This window comes from Tachysurus fulvidraco, chromosome 14 (assembly GCF_022655615.1).
Source record: "Tachysurus fulvidraco isolate hzauxx_2018 chromosome 14, HZAU_PFXX_2.0, whole genome shotgun sequence".
NCBI classification, from domain to species: domain Eukaryota; kingdom Metazoa; phylum Chordata; class Actinopteri; order Siluriformes; family Bagridae; genus Tachysurus; species Tachysurus fulvidraco.
This window is the reverse complement of record NC_062531.1, coordinates 14,447,980-14,470,745: the sequence shown is the minus strand read 5'-3', so window position 1 is coordinate 14,470,745 and position 22,766 is coordinate 14,447,980. Positions and strand designations below refer to the sequence as shown.

The window sequence follows — 22,766 nt, the reverse complement described above, 5'->3', positions numbered from 1 at the left end:
CAACAGCTGTTAAATGTAATAAAATGTACCGTATGGCCAAAAGGAAACGGACGGCTTATGGACCATTAACGGCCATACAGTACGTGTTTTTTGTGCATCCCATCCCAGATCACCTCCACTCTTCTGGGAAGGCATTTCACAAGATTTTGGAGGATGGCTGTGTGGATTTGGGAGCATTCAGCCCTAAGACTAAGAGCATTAATGAGGTTGGGTACACTGGAGTTCCAGCATGCAGAAAGTGTTTCAGTTCATCCCAAACGTGTTCATTGTGGTTGAGGTCAGGGCTCTGTGCTTGGTAAACCATGTCCCCATGAAGGTTTATTGTGTGCAGGGGCTTCCCAGTGAAGGGAAATTACAAAGTTACAGCATATGTAGACATTACGCACTTGTGTGCTTCCAACATTGTGGCAGCAGGTTGAACCATATGTGGGAGTGATGGTCTGCTGTCCACATACATTTGGTTACATACTGCAGTCTGGTAGGGAAAATGTCCATCCATTTATTTCAGTAAAAACATTTAGCAAAAAAAAAAAAAATCTATTCAATTATTAATGGAATTAATTAAATGATTAGGCAAGCAGAAGCATTCATTTGTAAAGGATTCTAAGTAAAATTAGTAACTTTTGCACAGAAATACATTAATGTATAATTGAGAGAATCCAGAGATTTAAGGAACAGTAAGCTACATCACTTTATAAAAGGACAATTTCACTTGATCCAAATGTTCCTGTTTCTATGTAGGTTTGGTTTTCTGTAGAACATTTTCATCATTCATTTATTTTTCATTTTCAGCACAAAAGCTAAGAGATCATTACTATGCCAAATTATATGACGTTTTGCTAGGAATCACAATGCGTCTGCTGTGTTTTTGAAATGAGAGAATACATTTTTTTATCAGCATAATGAAAGCAACTTTGAAATATTTTGGCTGAGCAATAAAGTTGTGCCACTTCCATCTAAATGAATATTAGAGCAAGCTAAAAGAAATGATGTACAATGTATTTTAACTGAAAACAGGACAGGTCCTAAATTGGATCCATGTGGGAGGCATTTGTTTTTATTGGCTCACAAATCTTCTGCATTCATACATTTAGGTTTGTCGAATAAACATTTACTGCTGAGGCATGAAAGCAATATTTGTTCATCTCTTCAGCACTAATGAAGGTTTAACTGTGTGAAAATCCATTGATGAATCAATTAAATGCAAACTGCTGGTTATTATCTTATTCACTAATATTATAATGTGTTAAAGACTGATCCCAGACCACTGGGTATTTAATACAGAGTTGTAAACAAGAACGTTCCTCATCTGTTTTGACCAACCATCTGTGATTAAGAGAGGTGAGAGTTTGAGGGAGAAAAAAGCACTCCGTGATGTGCACCTGCTGATTTTATTTTACTTTAAGCAGTGTGGGTTTTGTGTCATGTCTAAAACAGTGGTGACTGCTTTATGGCTTTGGCATTTAGCCCAGGTCATAAAAAACTCTGAAGGATTTTCATTGGCACTATATGGTTCTTGTAATATCGTATTAGGAACCAGCTGCTGGACTGGGTTTTAGCATGTCTGGGTTGTACACTATATGGCCAAATGTACGTATGTGTACACACAACCATCGTAGTCATTTGTGCTTCATGAACCTGTTCTGTTCTGAATCTCCCTCTTTCTGTTATAATACCTCTGCTCTTCTGGATAGACCTCATGCTATATTTTAGGGGCATGTTTGTGTTTATTAAGCCACAAGAGGAGGTACTGATATAAGGTGAGAAGGTCTGGAGTGCTGTCAGTCTTTCAGTTCATCCCAAAGGTGTTAAGTGGGATTGAGGTCAGGGCTCTATGCAAGACACTCAGGTTTCTCCAGTCCAACCTAGCACACTGTTCATGAAGCACAGGGGCTTTGTCATGCTGCAGAAGGTTTGGCCTCCGTAGTTCCAGTGAAAGTAAACTGGCTACAATTGTGTTTCCAATTTTATTGTAACAGTTTGGGGAAAGTCCACATATTGGTGTAAAAAAATAAAATAAAATGTAAATAAAAACAATCAAAACAAAAAACCTCCAGTTACCTATGTAGCTTAAAAAAAGTAAGAGTCATTCACTAGTACATTGATTTCCATAAAATATGTTTATATATTCATCTTATGAAATAAACGCTTGTTATCAGCGCTTGAAAAAGAAAAAGCCGCCCTATTAAAAATGACCTGATAATCATCTCCCAGTAACTTGAAATGTTAGTTTGGTTCCTTTCTCTTTTATTGGGTTGTGTGTTGTTAACAGTTGTTCTGCAGCCAGCTATTAGAAAGTGTTGGAGACATTTTGGCTTCACTTGGTAACCACCGTCATGCCGTCCGCCATGTGTACATCCTGGCCAGCGTCTGTAGTAGAAAGCCGTTGACAGGTTTGAAGTGAATTATGCGCTGCTTTTACCTTTAACTCATAAACAAAACACATTTTGACCAAACTCAAGCAACATATAAAAATAAATGATGTTTAATGATCTTAAAATGTTTAAGATTTCTTTTCACCACAGTATTAAAGAAGGTAATTATTCCAATTGTTCCAATTGTTTTTCCCCCATTTCTGACACACGCTATGGGAAAATGGACAATTAGACTCAAATACATTATACATATCGATTCTAGATAATTCAATTAAAGCTGACAATAAAGGGTTTTTAATTTGAGTTCGGTGGTGAGAGTACTGATTTTAATAATAGCCAGAACATAACACTCAAAAACCTTTTATTTTTTATATACATTTAATTTTATTAAACTCAGTTTTTAATGTGAGTTGAGAATAGCTTAAGAAAAATATGAATCCTGAATTTGCCGTGTAAATATGATTTTATTTTTTAAAACCCATAAGCCTAAAGATTTTCAAAACCTCCCTTACAAGCAGTTTATTTAAAAAGATTTACTACTTTTTGATTAAACCATAATGGTTTTGATGTTACATATTTTTGCTAAAATATTGAAAATAGCAACATTAGTATAATGTGTAGTGAGTGCTACATGTATAATGTGAGTCCAGACTGTTGATTAGCATTAGTGTTTCTTTTAGACTGACTGTGAACTGAATAAATGGCAACAATGCATTTAAAAGATCCTGTAACAATAAAAGAATTTCACATTTAGTATTTTGTACTTTTTTAAATTCCGCTGCTTATTTCAGTTAAATTTTTTTTGGTTTAAAATGATCAGATTTCAAGTGATTAGTCAGTTATAAATAACAAAATCGATCGAGTTCGGCTGCACATCCACACATCCGCCGTTGTTCCTCGTTGCTCTGGTTGAGAGAGTGGCCATTGTTTCAGCACAGTGGGTGTGAACTGTGGACTTGATTTGCAGACAGCTCTCAGGATCTTTAAACAGATTTAGTTTTGATGATTATAGAATGGTTGTTTGTACTGTTTCCTTTTTGTGTTGGCTTTAAGTTTAGGGCTATTTTTTATGAAATATCTTGCAATATGTTTCTGTGAAATTCAGGTGTGTGTGTCTATGTGTATCTGTGTGTATGTGTGATAGATCACGCTCACACTCTTATCGGATTTCCTCTTCAGGTCTGAGCAGCTTGAGATGTGAGCTTGAGTTCTTAGCTGTTTAGCAATAACAGTGACAAATGTTTGGGAAATCAGATGTTTCTAAACAGGAGCAAGACATGACATTTATTTAATGCACTTAAAGGAAGCAAACAAACAAAAAACAAAAACAGTATTTCTGTAATTAGTAAAATGTGAAAGGAATAAAGGTTTTTATATAATTATTAATTATTTATATATATATATATATATATATATATATATATATATATATATATATATATATATATATATATAATTATGAGTCAACTAAAGAGTGTAACTCAAAATGTTCATCTGCATGTAGACGCATTAAGTTTGTGAAACCGCTTTACATAAAGAACTCTAAAATTCAAAAAAGCCTTTTTTTCAGTGCAGCTTCCAGTGGCAGCTGCCCACATGACTAGCGATATTAAAAAAGAAAGAGAGAAAATGACAGTTTAAAAAAAAAAACACTGACTAAAACAATGCAATTTGAGCAAACAAAACTGCAGAGTCGGTCTGTCAGTTTTTGATAAGCTTTTCTTTTGATAAACAAGTCTGTGTGCCTTTTACTCAGACTTTTCTGAACACATTAGAATTAGCCACAATTTAAGTTTTGTGTGTGTTTGTGTGTGTATGTGTGTGTGTGTGTGTTTGTATGTGTGCTGATGTATGAGGGTTGAGTGTGTAGGAATTATTATTCTTTTTTTTCCCTCCATGTTGCTTGCTCGTGATGAGAGATGCTGGGAGATGGGAAAACAGGCCACGGTTCTGGCAGCACATTCACACAGCATTGACTTGCTGCTTGTTGCTACACTAAAGTGGCTTTTTTGTGTAAGTAAACACAAACTCTCCATGGTGAGAGGAGGAAGGACAGAAAGGACAGAACAGTTGCAGAATTATTACATGACCAGTCTGCCACAAGCTTCCACCTCCTACTACTTCTGTCATTTATGGATCCATAAATGACATTACAGGCACCTGTATTTTGTAAAGTCTTGTTTTAAAAGTCTGACATTAACTTCATCCAGACTAGGATTTAAAATGGAAGTGTTTTTTATTGCCATCTAAATGACTGGTGATCATTGTAAGGATTGTGATGTGATGGACTATTAAATACACTTAAGAAAAGGTTATTAATTCTGAATGTTTTGAAAGAAGTCAAACAGAAAGCACAAACTCAAAACAAAACAGAGCTTCTTGGCTCACAAACACAAAGCGGCTTACAAACCACATAGTATACAGATAGAAAGAAAGGAAAATAACTAAGAGAGAGAAAACACTATAAGCAGAGCACAAGTGTTGTACTAAACAAACCCTTTCTAAATACACTTCTGAAGAGGGAATGTGTGTGTGTGTGTGTGTGTGTGTGTATGTGTATGTGTATGTGTATGTGTGTATGTGTATGTGTATGTGTGTGTGTGTGTGTGTGTGTGTGTGTGTGTGTGTGTGTGTGTGTGTGTGTGTGTGTGTGTGTGTGTGTGTGTGTGTGTGTGTGTGTGTGTGAGGCACATAAACCTGATAAGTGAGACACCACCGACAGGCTTTTGAAAGAAAGAGATTTTACTTCGATGCTTCACTGAGCTCCGTTTGTCCCACTGAGTCATAAAACTGGAGTTAAAACTACAAAATGTTGATTGATAGCTTGATTAATGGTGCTGTCATGAGAAATCTAACTGTTCCCATGTATTCTGAAGGAAGAAATGTTTATTCAAAAGTCTTTGAGAAGTGGGGTGCCAGAAACATGCAGAGTGATTATTATAAGAGTTTTGCTCGGATTTTGTGTTAAAGAACCGAAATTAAGCAAGTAGGTAACGTTTTTATAATGAGAATAAAACCACCACCATTTTTGTAACAACTCGAAATATTAAAATGGATGGATGGAATCCATGTCTACCACTATTAACAGACCGATGTGCATTGCTAAATCCCTTTCCATTTACCTCAGCGCATACCTCAGTCGCTCATTTGGGTGCAAGGTTTACTGTTTAATACATTTTGCATTGTGTTTCAAGAGTTCTAATTTAAGATTCACTTTAAAATATTGCCTTTTCTTCAGAAAATAATTCAATAATTGCAGTACATATGGTTTAGATTGTTATACCACTAACTGTTAAAAGTTCTGTTTGCTACTGCATTAATACTTTTTTAAAGAAGCCCAGCTACACGTATTTCATTACTTTTGTGGTAATGTCTGAAGTTTACCATGGACTCTGCAACATTTATTGTGAAAAAAAAAAAGAATTTGTTAGGCCATCCTTAAAAATATTTTGATTTGCAGTAACAGTGAAAAAAAAAAGGGTCGGTAGGTAGGTCTATATTTTTTTTTTCAATTTTCAATGTAAAAAAAAAGTATTACAATTTTGGTGATGGTGATGACGTAGGTATAACTTTAAACAAATAAGCATATCGTGACGTCACTGACTGGGTCTTCAACCCCTGCCTTCGGGCACATCATCGCAAACCTTATTTTGATGCTGGGCAGATTTTCCAGAACTTCGTGCCAAGTTAAAGCGGTGTCGAGCTGTTTTAATGAATGTTTTAGATGTATTATGGCACCCGAACCAGTTATTATTTTATTGCTTTTGTAGTAGTTGTTTGAAGAGTAAAAAAAACAAGGTCGGTCTTAACGCAAATTTACAACCGGCAAGTCGGTCGGAAAAAATAAACAAATTGAGTCGGTCCTAAATTGACAGGGTCGGTCAGGTTACAGCAAACAAGAATATTTTTAAGGATGGCCTTACCTTGTTTCAAGCCATTCTAGTGTGGTATAGAAAGCCTGCAGGAAGACTCAGCTCGGTTTGCACCAGTTCTCATTAATATTCAATGAGCTATGCTGCTTGGCTCCGATTGGCTAACCGCTAGGATATGAGAGCATGACTATTTATTCACCCAGTGCAATAAGTAGCCTAGAATAGAGGAACTTTGTTTACAATCATCTGGAATTGGAAGTGGGAGAGCTCATGAATAGTAATGAGCTCCATCATTTCTACGTCGCACTGAGCAGCTTTTCTAACTGACCTGATTTCTCTGCTTATTTCTTTTCACTGGCTAGAAATGACAGGGGAGGTAGCAGTTCATTTTCACATTCCCGACACAACACAAACACATATGGACCTAACACGTATCAACTGATCCCAACTGATCAAAAAACAACGGTTTTGTGTGGAAGGGCACCTTTAAGGTTTCTTGTGTTTTAATTTTTCATCCAGTAATGGGCATTTTGTATTTCTTTGCCAGAAACAAATAAATCTTAATAACTAAACGAGTTGTATACATTCTTTAGTTTTAAAGGTAGAAAAGAACACAGGTATCGGATCGGTATTGGCCGATACTGGCAAACTCTGGAATCGGATCGGAAGAGAAAAAGTGGTATCGGTACATCCCTAGTTTAAAGGTCACGCACACAAGAAATAATAATAATAATCATAAGAGGAATAAGAATAAAAATGTGTAATGGTGATTTAAAACTGTGTAGTGATGGTGAAATATTGGCACTGTGGGTCGTGTTGCTGCCTCACAACTGCAGGGTCCCTGGTTTCTGGAGCTCAAGTTAGATAGATAGATACAACTTTATTGTCATTGCATAGTACAGGTACACAGCAACGAAATGCAGTTTGGCATCTACCAGAAGTGCAAAATGTAGCAGTTGTGCAAAAGTGCAGATAAATATCTAGTATTTTTACAGCACATGGCATATATGAAAGTGTATACAGTAAATGAATATTACAGAATTACAGAAATGGCTCTAGGGCTATAGCATTGAAGAGGAATGTGCAGAGTGAAAGGTTACAAGATTATGGCATTTAAGGAGTTAGCCAGCTGAATAAACAGTCTAATATATATATATATATGTATATGTATATGTATGTATGTATATGTGTGTGTGTGTGTGTTATATACACATAGATGAATGTGAAATGTTGGGCAGAATGTACAGTAATGAAGATACATATAGATAAAAAAAATTGTGCAGATGTAATGAGGAGTAAAAAAATTATAAACTATGTAATATGTACATGTATTGTACAGAGGTCATATTCAGTGGTTTGTTTTGTGTTTGTTTTGTAGTGATCTAGAGGTGTTACTGTGTGTGGAGAGTCTGTGTGTGTCCTCTCTGTACCCACAGATACAAAGCTACGTGTGCTTCTCCAGTTTCCTCTCACTTTCCAAAAACATGCCTATGTACATAAACTGGAAACTCCATGTTTCCCTTAGGTGAGAATGCGTGTGAGAATGGGTTTGTGAATTGTGTGTGTGCGACTGTGTGCATGAATATGCGCGTGTGACTGTGACACAATGACCCCATTTGACCCTATTTAATGTCATGATCTGTTTTAATGTTCTGTACACAGGTGTCCTTTAGGGTCAGTTTTACAGCAGGCTGTTTTAGCTGTATGAATCAGAACATTTCATTCTGTCTCTCCACTTGAATGACAGGGTTGAGATTTTGCTAATATCCTTAAAAAGGCTCCAGGTTTCACCACATACGCTGTCAGCCATGTCCAAGGTATAAACTCGACATTTGAGCTCTTCATAGCACCATCACCTGAAATGGATCTACTTGAGATGACACCAGAGAAGGGCTATATTTCCAGCAACTACGTCTCTAAAGACATTTTATGTTCTCTCCCTTGTCATACTCTGATGACAAAGAAACAAGGCAGGGTCGACAAAAGCCTGACAAACTCTCCGCAATTTTGAATGTGTGGGACAAGAGTCCCATAGGTCCAGTGATTACCCTTTCTTTCCAATCCATGCCCTCATGTCACTTTTGATGAATGTCAAACAGGTCAAATGCAGTATAAAATATGTGATTCACAGTGCAGCTATGCCTGAAATGTGAAGGTGTGGGCTGACAAATGCCTTAAGCACCTGAAAAAATCAGAGCATGAGTTTTGTACTAAGGGCTGAAGAACTGAATGGTCATAAGATTACTTGTGATAATTTTTTTCACATTGTATATCCTGAGTAAGGAACCGCTGAAAAGGAAGGTTACCATATCCACAGAAAACTTAAAACCCAGCAAAACCTATGTGAAATATATCGCACAGAGCACACACAGGCTCTCTGAACATCATGTGCACAGTAGAGCAGACACAAGGCTGGACTGTTTCTTCTGGTGGGCTGTAGGAAATCTAAAACTGCTCTTCATATTCTGTTAAACCCATTTTGGTGACTAAATAACTGTTTTGTATTTTACAAATCCATATTCGGATACATAGCACTTACATTAGCATAGAACAATCCCTGACAATATGCTCAGGTTTACATTTTATAGGTGTGTTTTGGTCTATAAAGAACTTTTATGTTCTTTACTGATCTGATGATGATGATGATCTGTTTGACAAACACAATCTTTCTAGATGTTTGAAATTGTGTTGGTTTTTCCTGAGCTCAAATTGAGAGCGAGGATAATACATGCTACTATACTTGATAACAATGATTGTATTTCTTTCGAAATGTTATAAATAACTATACAGTATATGTATATAATATACTGCTTTTTTACTCTTTTTCACCTCACTCACTATCCTCTGTACTTTCACCCAGTCACTAATTGCTCATCATCTAGCACGAGTAAGTGAACCAGCAATAACTATCCTCTCATTAGGAGGAAACCACATTCAGTAAATGTTGATAAATCATCTTTATAAACACTAGAAGATTACTGTTATATAATGCTAATAGAATATAGTAGAAAAAAAACATACAACTTCTGTTTATTAGAATCTGAAAGAAAGGAGCTGAAAAGCAGTTGGACCGAACTGAGCGAACAGATTAGTGTCATTACAGCAGCAGAGAGAAAATTTGAAACTATAGTTTGTTGTGAATGTGAAGATTTTTGTAGCACATGAGTTGGGGACAGTGTGGACGTTAATGATGACAGGATTGGGTTAGTTTTCACAGCCCCAGCAGTCAGGAGGAGGCTTCAGTGTTTCATGTGCACTACTTATTTAATTGTAAAGTAATTATGTTATCTAAAAAAATCTGTGATTTTTTGGTTTATTACAAAGAAGAATCTGAAGCTGTCTCGGAGGTGATTCAGGACAAAAAACCCCAAGCCCCATTTCTGATAATTGATTGTTGATCAAGTCAAGAAGCTTTTATTGTAATTTCAAATACATATAGCTGACGCAGTACATAATGAAATGAGACATCATTTCTCCAGGACCATAGTGATACATAGAACACAATCAGAGCTACAAAGCAGAGCTAGTAAGTTAGTCCCATCCACATACAGTACATCTGTGCAACCTGGTGAAAACAGTGCAAGACCAAAGACAGTACAAACAAACAAGACAAAACACAAAAGCGGTGACCAGTGCACATACCGTATATTCTATAGTACATGTGCAAACTTACAGGTATGAACACTTGATATAATAGCAGAAGTTATATGAGATATTGTAATGAACTGTGCAAAACAACAATTGAGTGAATGTGAACGTGTGCAAAGAGCAAAAACAGCACGTAGACAGCTTGATATCAATGGTACAGATATACAGTACGATGGTACGGTACAGTTCAGTTGTTGAGGAGTCTGATGGCTTGTGGACAGAAACTGTTACACAGTCTGGTCGTGAGGGTCCGAATGCTCAATGATCTGAGATTTGAATGTGATAATCAGATCCATGAAGTCATGTAAAGATTCAAATATTTGTTTCAGTTTGTATTTCTTCTTAAACCAACATAAAATCCTGTAGCATCCCGCAGTCCACTGAGGAAAATGATTAAAATGCGCAGCAGTCATCCTGTTTAAGCTAATGTTTATTCAAGCATTAGCACGTTGCCTCTGCATTGATAAATATTTTTGAAAATGTGTCCAAAAAGGCAATAATGCAATCAGAGCATGTTCAAGGTCAGCCAGTCTTCCTGCTGAGCCGGAGAGGACCGCGCCATTACTCGCTGCTAAAAGTCCACTGCTGAGTTTGCTAATTAGTGCCGTGGTGTTAATTGATAAATATTCCCTGTGGCATAATTATGACTGGTTTGTTGTGCGTGTGTGTGTGTGTGTGTGTGTGTGTGTGTGTGTGTGTGTGTGTGTGTGTGTGTGTGTGTCAGAGTGGGGTGTGTGTTTCTAATGAGAAGACTTGCATTGTAGGGAGTAATGTTCTAGAAATTTCTCTAAGGCCTTCATAGAGGAATACACACACCTATACTTACATTATACTTATCCCCATCAACACACACACACACACACACACACACACACACACACACACACACACACACACACACACACACACACACTTTCTTTTCACAAAACCATGACCCTCACAAACTTATTGACTATTATGTTTGCATGGCAGATGCACTGAAAAAAAAGCTCATTGAATTTACCTCATTTAGAAATGTCCATCGGTTCTACATGATTGAAATGAGTGCCATTAACAGGCTTTACAGGCTGTAATACAGGCCTAAATGTAATATTGAATATGTGAATGGATCATGCTCACTCTGCATCATTCAATCTAGTCATTAGAAAACTAAATCAGGTTTAGTGCAGTGAAATCACGTTTTTTTTTTAATTTTTTGGGAAAAGTAATATTTAATGTAAACTGATCCTCCTGTTTACTCAGCAGCAGGATCCTGCGCTCTCATTGCTGCGGCCAGGGTTTGATTTCAGAGCAGGGAGCTAATTCAGTCACTGAAGAGCTAACTGTCCCAAGCTTGGATAAAAATGGGATGGTTGTGTCAGGAAGGGCTTCCGGCATAAAACATGCGCCAAATCAATGTGAGGACCAGATGATCCGCTGTGTGGAGCAGTCGAGAGACCGAAATAAACAACAACAACATCTCATGTAAACTATACATAATCATTTTTCTTAAATCTGACTGACCAGATATTTATTTTCAGTTTTTAATAATGTCAAATTTGCTGAATAATAATCGTACAATCCAGTATTATTTGTAGTATTTAGCCTCAATGCCATTCCTCTTTACAGTTCCTCTTCTCTACCTTTGTGCTTTACTGCTTCATAATCACACTATTCAGCGTCACCCAGGAGAAGACGACGGCTTCCATTTAAAAGCCCTTCTCTCCTCATGTCTTCATAAAGAGATTTTTCTTGCCAGATGCCGCTGTCACATCAGACTCTCTGGTTATGATCGAAACCTTCATCCAAATTTCTGTAAAGCTTCTACATAACTGCATACTGACAAAGGAGATACAAATGAAATTGAATTCAAATGAAATTCAAGCACTGCAAGCGTTGCACTACTGGCTTAAAGAAGCTGCTAGTATGGAAAAACTTGTTTGCTAAAGGGATTGAGTGTAGCTATCAGTAACATAGCCGTAGAAATCACATTTTTGCTCGGCTTTATTCTTTCTGCTTTACAAAGTAAGATACCCTGATAAAAGGAAAAAAACAAAAAACAACTCACAGTCATGTGAATATTACAGCTGAGACTATCCAGAAGCGACTAAGAAGGAAAAAATGAATAAAGAGAGTAAAAGCATGCAAGTTATTAAAGAAAATCACATTCAGAAAGGGAAAGTATTACTATTAATATTGTTTAGGCATTCAGGTTACTCCTAATAATGAAGGAACCTTTTGGAAAGCCAACGAAAGAGTCCCCATCTCCATACACACACACACACACACACACACACACACACACACACACACACACACACACACACACACACACACACACACACACACACATTGCGGGATCAGAAGGCTGACAATGGGCTTACAGATACATGCATAAAACTGGATGTGTTAACACGAGTTGATCTTGAGTACAAGAGTTGACTAGTCACTAGTGGTGTTTCGTTCGTGTACTGTACAAATCATTCTTGTTCACTTCCATGTATTGACTCACATTCTTCTTTCGCTTTCTCACCTGCCTGTTTAAAACACATGTCTGCTGTTAGAGCTTGTGCTGTGGAGGAGCAGGTCACTGGTTGGACCAATGGAAAGAACACATCTCTGATATTTGGTGTTGAATCTTGTTGCTGTTGATTTAAAAATGTTGACTATTGCAAATGTTTTTTTTTTTTTTTTTTCCCACAGACAAATCAGTTTCTTTCCCCAGACAAAATAGAATAGTTCTGGTGCTAACATTTGAGGTAATGATAGTTATTAAACATCATTTTTCAAGTACATTTGTTAGATATGCACATTTTATTATACCAACAGCAAGAGCCGCTGAATGGATTCAAAAAAGTTGAGTCACTTGGATGAATCAAATTGTCCACCACTAGTGATGACACTGTTTGCATTAATGAAGAAATGGCATGAAGAGGAAGTTTTGAACAGAGATCATTTCCCTGAGCATTTTCGGGACATGCTGTTAAATAGCTTGGTATATTATTAATGCTATAATAATTGATCTTTTTTAATTTGTTTGTTCTGGGGTGTGTAAACTTTTGCACTCGGCTATATTTCATAAGAACACAGCACGTTCATGCCTAGCAGTAACATTTATAACTAGGGTTAATGATGTAAGTATTGTTTTATGAAGGCAGACTGTTGTAGTGCTTGTTAACACCATGTTAATGATGTTTGTGTTACAGGTTAGAGAGGATTTACTACACTGTGTCTCCTCACTGCTTATTAAACTCACACCTGCTACCTTTTCATTTGAAACAGCAAAAAAAAAGTTTTTTTTGCTGGTCATTATAAGTTTCCCTCCGAGTCTGGATCAGTCTAATAAATAACGCTGGCTTTCCATGAGCTTGTTCCAGGCGCAAACATTCATCCCTCCCCTGTGTAGAGGCTTTTCACACATGGGTAAAGCACTCAATTAACCTGATTGATCACCCTCCGATTGACCCGTGGAGAACGAAGGCAATCCATCTCATTGATAAAGCTGCGCAAATTAGCCGGGCTTCAGACCCCGGCGTGTTTGTTCAGTCAGCCCATGTATTCAGCGCTATTTATTTTCTCATCCCAGAGTGCTTTTCTTCTCCTTAGGTGGGAAGAGCTGGAAAGCAGGAAAGGAAGGAAGTAAAGACAGAAAAAGCGATGGCTTTACTGAGAAAATGGATAATCAGCAGTTTTGATGCCTTGTTGCAGTTTCTTTTCATATACTTCAGTGAGGAAAATGGCCAACTTTACCATCTCATTAAAAGGGACAATAAAGCTGCACAAGTGGTCCTTTGTCTTTGCAGGCTAAGTGGGCGTCATAAAACACCACACTCACTTCACCTTGTTCTCTACGGAATTCAGAAATCTGTGCCTTTGTATTGTTAACCAGCGGTAGAGGATTTGTTGAGCTTGGGTGTTTAATGACATAACCAATCACCTAACACCCCCCCCCCCCCCCCCAACCACACACACACCCCACACACACACACTGTGTGCTGTACTGGAGTTAACAGCGAGGTGTAGGTGAGACAGTAACTTTAGGCCAGAATTTGATTGACCATTCAAGATTTGCTGGGTCTGTCATTCTGTCACAGTTCTCTGCAGCTCATATTAAAGCTACAGTTCTGTCTGAATGCAGCAAGCTTTTTTTTTAGAAAGCATGATAAATACAAGCCATTGTGCACACTTACCTGTAACAGCATTAAATTCACATGGTTATAATACAGAAATTGTAGAATAATGATTAGTAATAATTAGGGCATGCTATTCTACAGAGATTTTACAGAGAAAATATACAGTTGTACAATAACACAGGGAGCGTGATATTTACCTGATGATAAGGGATTAAAAACACTAGATATAGAGGAGGGATACATTTTCGAAAGAACAGGTACATTTTCATCTTTAAAATAACAAAACAGACAAAGAAACAAAGCAAGAAACCACCAACATCTCCATAATTGGAGAAATTGAGGTAGTGTGTTTCACACTTTGGGAGCTTCTACACTAAAAGAAAACACTTCCTCTGATCTATTTGTTCATTATGACATGTTTTTGGGAAGTGTTTGATGGAGAAAAAAAAACAAGCACAGGAAAGAACCGTTGCCCTAAATAAACTTTGAAGTTTATATCCTACATGATAGATTTTATGGTGCTGCCATGACTGGAATAAAAGCCATAGATCTGAAGATGAGTGATCTGTTTTGATTTTGTCAGCTCAATTACACAGCTATCTGTCTTCATTTCTCTTTCCAGTCTGTTTTTTTTTTTTTTTTTTTTTTTTAAAAGACATTCTTCAGTTTGAATGTCCATCCTGTCCTCATTCAGGCAATCCCTCTAAATCCATCATCACTCAGTCTTGGTTAATTGTTAGTGTGGCTGCTCTCTGGTCTTGCTCCATGGAGCTTGTTAATTCTACAGTAATGAGACAGAGATGCTGAATTCAAGCCAGATGTGCTCTTTTAAAGTTAACAGATGTTTTTATGAAGAAAATACAGCACAGTATAACCATAAACCACAAAGATGAAACTTAGCTTAGAAACCAGTCCACACTGACGTCTATGATCAATGATCCAGGATGTGACTTGTCATGTTTTGTGTAAATTTTAGGCTTTAGTAGCATTAAACCTATTGCTTGTGTTGAAGATCAACAGTCAACCTTGGCTGTTTAGTAGCAGTGAGTTATGCTATACATTTCCTTATACAAGTAATTCCTTGGAGTCATATTCTAGAAGAAAGTTCAACAATGTTACTGCTTCTGTATTGGTTTGTAGTTGTACTACTAGCAGGCAGTAGTAGGGTAAGACCCTGTGGTGGGATTCATACTGGTCTGAATCAGAGTGTGATATTTCCGACTCCTTGGTTTCAGACTCGCGTGATTCTGTTTCATTTTTTAAAAGTATAATAATAACAACAATAATAATAATAATAATAATAATAATAACAACAACAACAACAACAACAACAACAACAACAACAACAATAATAATAATAATAATAATTATTATTATTATTATTATTATTATATTTTCTGGTATTACTCACATAAGGTCACGTCATTCTCTGTCCCACAACGTTCCCAGCTGGATTAGTGTGTAAACTAATGATGATCTAATCGAATATAGCACACGCACAGGTTATTTACTACTTGCGAATCCGAGTAGGAGTTGTTCACATTCACGGGAATCACATCACAATTCCAGTGCAGCCAATTTCACTGCTCCTCCTACAGGAAGCCTTGTGTTTGGTACCGCGGTGCTCTTCCTGGTCCACATGACAGATTTCTCATTACCAATATTTCATGCGAAATCTGATCTGTTTCAGACTAAACTTCCAGTGTGAAAACCTTTAAAACTTGGACTCGTGTTTAACATTGTTAACTTTTTAAGGGCCACATGATGTTTTACAAGACAATTCATTTCACACTCACCAAACAGGAGTTAAACAGTGTCCTCCTCTCAGCAGCAAGGCAGCTCAGCACTTCAGCCTGCTCTCAACCCCATGTATTTATATGAGGCTTTGAGATTTATTGTCACAACATGGAGATTAAATAATAGAGTAGATACCTTTTGTAGTTCATTTACAGGCTTGTGCATGTGTGTAACTACTGCTCCTGTGATATTGCTTCATCATTGAACCTGTGCTGTAGCCTTAATCACTGTTGCAGTTATGCTTAAGGAAATATTTACTTTATGAATTAGCTTTGGATTTTTTCTTTGTTTCACAGGTTATGTTTTCATGTAGGTAAGCAGTAGCTCAATGGTTAAGATGGTCTACTGATGGGAAGGTTGTGAGTTTAAATCCCTGCACTGCCATGCTGTCACTAGTGGGCCATTGATCAAGACCCTTTAACCCTCAATTGCTCAGTTGTATAAAAATTAATCCAGATCGGAATAAATGAAAGTCTCTGGATAAGGTTGCCTGTGAAGTGCTTTAAATGTAAATGATGCTCTAGATCGTGACAGCCTTTTGACTTCATACCAGCGTTTCTTCTTTTGATTTTTATTTGGAATATTTTTAATAGGACTTGCTTTTTAAGTGCAGATGTGAAATGATGAAATTTTCATGAACTGTTCTCATGACAAAAAGCAGTCTTTTCCTCTTCAAACTTTCTTATTGATGCAGACGTTTCTTTAATAAACAAATGTTTTAGTCCGCTTAATAATTTTCAATCTTATTTGAGTGCATACTCGCACCTTTCTTAATGTGCATATTTGTGCTTGTCTGCTTTCTACCTCAGTCCTCATCCGTCTGCCGCACAGATGTAAGCAAACACCCGAAGTGGAAGCATTTTGAGGAAGTAGCATGTGCTGGGATGTTTGCTGTTTTTTGCCATTCTGTTTGAAAATGACACATTAGTTTTGTTGTGTAATATTTTAAAAATTCTCCAGCATTGGTTGTATTTGAAAAGGGCAAGTATTTTATTTATTTATTTTTTGATAGAGATGTTTCTGATCACATTAAACCTTTATACATAGAGATCCTTTATCCTTATCTTTTAATTGTTTATCACACTTATTTCGTTGCACTATATTGCTATATCATTTATATCGTGTTCTTTTTTTTCCTGTGTGTTGAATTGACAAATCTAATTTCTGTGCCGTCTGTACATTTGGCTAATTAAGAGTTCTCAAATCTCTAAAAGCCTGTCTGTGTTTGTGCTTTGTTTTAAATCAGTTAGATCAGCGTTGAAGGCTTGATGGATTAAAAGCACTCTTCATCATTAACATTAATCACCCAGCTATTCTTCTTGTCTGAGGCCAGTTCAACTTGAAAGCACTGGGTGTGTCTAGACTGTAGTGACGGAGGAGCCAGGGGTGTTAAAACACAGCTAATATTTCCTTACCCTGCCTTTCTCGGTCTTTCCATCTGTTCTCTATCTTATCCTTGCCTTTGTCCCGCTCTTATTTTCTCCCACCCTCTTCGATTCTTTCTCCTCTCATTAGTTTTAGATCTCCAGCACACAGTGTTCGTTCTGTGGCTCAGTGCAGATTGATTTCAGATTTATAGACAGTGACACCCATAGCGGGGCGAAGATCTGGGGTGAGCTGCACATTGCCTTGCTGCTTTCAGCTCTGTCTATCACTCAGCACTCGGAATTGACCTAGTGCCTTTGTTCCTTCTGCTCTAGACAGCATGTAACATCACAGCCTTTCTGTCTTTGCTCACTGTGCATCTGAAGTGTAGGTCTGTGTCCTCAGATGCACACAAATATAAACGTTTCTTTCATATGACAGAGTGGAAAAATACAAACTTGTTAGAAACTGAATAACAAGATGTTAATGCATATACAGTTTCGGCCATAATTGTGTACTGTTATCTTGATTATTAGCCATTTTTTTTTGTTCTGTGATGTCGCTTGTTTGTCCTTAAGCCCACGGAACTTCAGAAAAATCCACTAGGTGCTGTATCTACTTTGCTTTTCCGGATCTTCTGCATTTTTGACCACTTTTCATCTGTAGCTCTGTGATTTGAGATCCGTCTTTTCCTCTTATTTTTATTTATTATTTTTTTAAAATGTTGCAGATTCTGTAAGGCCTCTGCAAACATATGACCTCACACTTCATGCTTATCGTCTCTTATTTTTTTTTGTTTGCAGGTGACGGACAGATCGGTGCAGGCGTTCGCAGAACACTGTCCAGAGCTGCAGTTTGTGGGCTTCATGGGCTGCTCGGTCACCTCACAGGGAGTTATACACCTCACCAGGGTGAGTGATGCCTTCTAGATCTCCACCAATCAGCACATTCCTTGCACGCTTGCAAAAACGACTTACTTCTCCAAATTCACCAAGGAGCAAATCTAACAACAGACATTTGCCAGTAATCAGAGGAATTTCATCACCCACACGTTAGAACCCGATTCACACCAAAGCGAAACCCTTCTTCACAGATTACTCAAACTCTGGTTGAAGTTTTCTCCTTTACTTTTAAATCTCATTAGAGTGTAATGAGGTGAATTGTAAGACTGTGAGAACACCCTGCTGGTTGTACATTACCATGCTAATGAGAGCATTTTCTGTGGTTGAAGATTTCTCCCTCATGGTCGCATCAAACGCAGAGCTGTAATAGTCTAAAAGGGAATGATAAGATGTGTGTGTGTGTGTGTACTAGTGTGCACTATTTTCTCACACGGAGGCCAGGATTAATAACGCACTCAAAACAAGCTGTAGGAGGTCCAGCAGTCCCACAATGTCAAATATTTTTTAGTAACCGAATGCTAAAAGTAGCCTTCATTACTTATTGTATGTATACTATAGTATCATGTGGTCTTAATAGAGGTTTATATAGTTCATTATTGTGTGTTTATTCACAAATCCTTTAAATTGCTTTTCATAAATATAAAGTGCCATTATCAACCTAAGCTACACTTAGAGTCAGAATCTCAGCCTTGAGGAGTGGAACTAAACTGCTGTGTCTCTCATTTCATGGGGAGTTCCTAAAAATATCATTACATTATACGATTCACCTGGTGGCAGTGTTTACGTAGCAACAGTCATTGAAATGAGGTCGCACATCCACCTTGCATCGCATTTTCTTTCCAGATTTTTATTTCCATTTCATTTAGCGCCTGAACCCGAAATGGAAAATAAGCTTGCTCTCCACCAGAGGGACCTGCTTTATTCAGCAGATCACAGTCCAGAACCCCTCTTCCTCTCTTCTTTGCTTCCTACAATCAGCTCCTACTGAGTCTTTTCCACTGTGTGTATCCGAATTATGAATCAACACTAAAGTAAAGGTGTGTGAGAGCGAGCCAGAGAGAAGAAGGTTCTGGAGATTTGATTATTTTCACAGATAAGACATTTGCATACACTTTTTTTTTTATTAGTCTTTGTTCTTACATCACAGTAAAGTGAACAATACAAAGGGCAATAAGTATTTTTCAAGTCCAAAAACAATGTCATGCACTGCAAGTGTTGGTGGTCTTGGTGAGCAGATTATTGAAGTTTATTATTGCCTCAGAAGGCAATATGAGTCTGCTTGCTAACTCTGCCCCTGCCCTTGCTATACAGGAGCAGCTGTTTAGAGAGCAAATCCTCCATCTCACATGTACTAAGTTCTCATAAATAAGCCTTTGCTTTTCTTCAGCTGTTTAATGGTCTCTCTCCAGGATCATTTATATCTGCCATCAATCTCATCCATCATCATCTTCCACAGAAATGAGTCTCATTCAGATACGGAATTTTTGATGACTCTCCGGGCCCGAGATCAACCTGCCTTTATAATCAGAACCGTCACCTCGCCGTTCGAAAAGTCATCAGAAAAGCAGTCTATTACTTTTTATTAACTTCTCATATTCCTCTCTTTAATTTGCATTAAGTACTGCTTCCTTAGTGTGGCACAGATCTGATTTGAGTAAAGGAGTTTTAATCTGAGCAGACAGGCAGTTCTTTTGCGCCGTGCGTAGACACTGAGAGACAGTGAGAGATGTTCCTCAAGATAAGCAGGCAGTGAGGGTAAATTCCCAGACTTTCAATGCATGGCCTTCCTTCTAGTTTAGCTGCCTTTTCATTTATCCACCGAACAGCGCTGTTATTTTCCAACACTGCTGTGTATGCCTGTTCCCATTCTCTCACAGGAGAACAGGGGAATTTGAACTCAGGGAAAATAAATCACCATCTTGTCTGTTCTAAGTGTTACGAACCTTTATGGCTGTATTAATGATTTTATTGATGTATGTTTTCATCTCGGCTTTTTGTAATGGATATGGAGCACGAAAGGTTGGACGGATGTTGATTTTGCTTCTTGAGCGTGTTCTTGCACCTCAGAGAGGAGTTCAGGAGAGGTCATACATGGGTAATATATGCTGGAGGAGGTGTGTGGACGGATAGAGCAGAGGCAGCTGGCAAAGTATGAAGACCATCTCCGTTCAACTGCAGGAGGTTTCCTGCTTTCCTCTCCCAGTCTGAACTCTGGCCTTGATGCCTACGCGCTTTCTCTTTCTTCTTTTGCTAGCTGACTGCCAGGATTCATCTATCCTGTTGGATCACATTCATGTAGGTGCTGCTTTTATGAAATAAAAAAGTGTGTGTGGGGGGTGGTGGGGTTGTGGCAAGAGAAGCACCTTGAATAGACTTTCATAAGTTGGAGCCCTGCAGCTTTCCATTGGCACACATATAGGTTTAATATAACATCTCCCCCTCTTCACTCTACCACACATACCTCCGTCATTTGGAAGTGATTATCACACGGTCTGCGAAAGCGTCTTGAACAGGCAGCTTAAGCCAAAAACCCTTCACTTTGTTCTTTCGGGATGTTTTAGATGGCCCTTCATCTTAATGGCTCTGCCTTGACTTTACTTACCCATCAATCTCAGACACTCCCTCTGGAATTCTGATATTATGCTCAGACTGGAAAGACAAAGAAAAAATCCCTTTAGATAAAAAGAAAAGCAAAAACAAACATCCAGGGAGCATTTTCTGAAAGCATCATGTCTGTGACAGTAATAACAGATTTTCTGTTTTCTCATCTTTGCCATCTCTGTTCTTAATTTGACTTTGCTTTAGTTCTTGTAAAATGATCAAACAAAAAAGAAGAGCTCTCCAGTGAGAATCTTAGCCGAGCTGTGGATTTTCAGGCAGGGCTCTCAAGCCTAATTTTCTTCGGCCTAATGTTAAAAAGGCTAATCGACCCTGACAATAGAATGTGGGGGATTTTGCTTGTGATTTCATATATAGCTCCTTCTTCATCATTACATTCATTTATTCATCTTCAGTATGTGCTTTATTGTAGTCAGGGTCACCGTAGATGCAGAGCCTGTCCTGGGAACACTGGGTGTGAGGTTGGAATACAACCTGGGTGGGACGTCTGTATCATACACACACATTCACATCTACGTGACATTTAGTGTAGTCTAACTTTTTGGGATGTGGGGGAAGATGGAGAAGCCAGAGGAACTCCACATGGACATGGGTAGAGTAGGCACAACTCCACACTGACAGTAACCTGAGCTCAAGGTCGAACTGGGGACACTGAAGCTGTGAGGTGCCCAATTACTTTGTGAAATTCTAGCGAACAGGATGAACATCTCCACAACAGCCAAGAATCCACACAAAGGATCTAACTGAGTCCTGAAAGTTGAAGGCATGCTGAAGAGGTTGATGTGGCTGGTGGTGTTCAGTGGGTGTTTGGGGGCATCTAGATAATTGGGCTTTGGCTTCTTCTAACTCTCTCTCTCTCTCTCTCTCTCTCTCTCTCTCTCTCTCTCTCTCTCTCTCTCTCTCTCTCTCTCTCTCTCTCTGATACTGTTTTCTCTATCTGTCTTTCCTTTTCTATGTCAGTGGTTGGAATAGACCACTCATCTCTTATCTTGTGTTTCTGACCAAGAAATAAAAAAATAAAATTGCAAAATAAACAGGCTTTCACCAGCCTTTGAGCCACCTTAGCATGGAGTGATAACTCCCCCAAAATACACAAGGGATGAGGAAACAAGGAGCGGGGGCAATAGATAAGGGGGAGATTATTCTAATCATTTTATTTACAACCAATGGCTGAAGGAATAAAGGAATCTACAGCGCTTCAGAATTAGCAAGAAGAAAAAAAAAGCTTTCTTGGCTGGCTCCTCAAGCCTACGTAAAAGAGAAGGGGGGTGGTGAGAGTTCAGAAAGGACTGCAGCTAAGTTTGTCAAAAGGCTTTTATTATAAATGTCACCATACTTTAGTCCCATTTCAGTACAGCACAGAACACATGAGGTGAAGAAGGAGAAGCCAGGCTGGAAATCAGAAGCAAAGATGCCAGATAAGAACAGTTTAAATTTTAAGCACTGCTGTTAATAAATTGTCACATAAAATGTTCTATTATCTCTGTGGGTGTCTTTATATTAAATTACATTTATTTCTTAAAAAAACAGTCATGTAATAGTCGGTCAGTAGGGTTGATGAAACAGTATTGTGTTTTAGAACGGTCTAAATTATTTGAGTGTAATCTATTTCAAAAGCTGGCCAAAAGGAGAGTATCCACAAAGGCTTGAAGTGCAGCCCTGATCCCAGCTGGTGTGTCTCATGAGGTCTTGGTGGATTTCTCCTCTAGTTCTGGTTTTTGTGCAGTAGATGAAAAACTGATCATGTGACCTGGTCACAGCTCTGCAGGATTTAGAGGCCAGAATCTCTTATCATATTGGACAGAGGAAGACCCGCAGGCTGCTTATCCACAATCCTCTGCCCATATACGTCTTAATGCCTTTGTCACATGATTTTTTTTCTTAACTATAAAAGAAAAGATGTTCACATCAAATATCAGAGCAGGAAAACTGTGATTTTAGAGACTTTGACCAGGACATGGGTGTTGGTACCAGACAGGGTGGTGGGAATATTTATGATTATGATTTCCTGGAATTTTCTCATACAACAGCTGCTTCAATTTATAGAAAAGCAAACAGTGAATGGCAGTCCTGTGG

At 38.0% G+C, this 22,766-nt stretch overlaps 1 protein-coding gene across 3 annotated transcripts in view; it reads left to right on the top strand.

The window, feature by feature from the left end:
* fbxl17 (F-box and leucine-rich repeat protein 17) overlaps positions 1-22,766 on the top strand; it is a 208,727-nt gene that overhangs the window by 48,063 nt on the left and 137,898 nt on the right. For all 3 annotated transcript variants that reach the window (XR_003443863.2, XM_027167168.2, XM_047800166.1), the window contains exon 6: positions 17,973-18,080. Coding sequence is in view for 2 of the 3 variants with exons in the window: in XM_027167168.2 (XP_027022969.1) it covers positions 17,973-18,080 (108 nt within the window). In the remaining variant the exon portion in view is untranslated. The remainder of the gene's footprint in view (positions 1-17,972; positions 18,081-22,766) is intronic.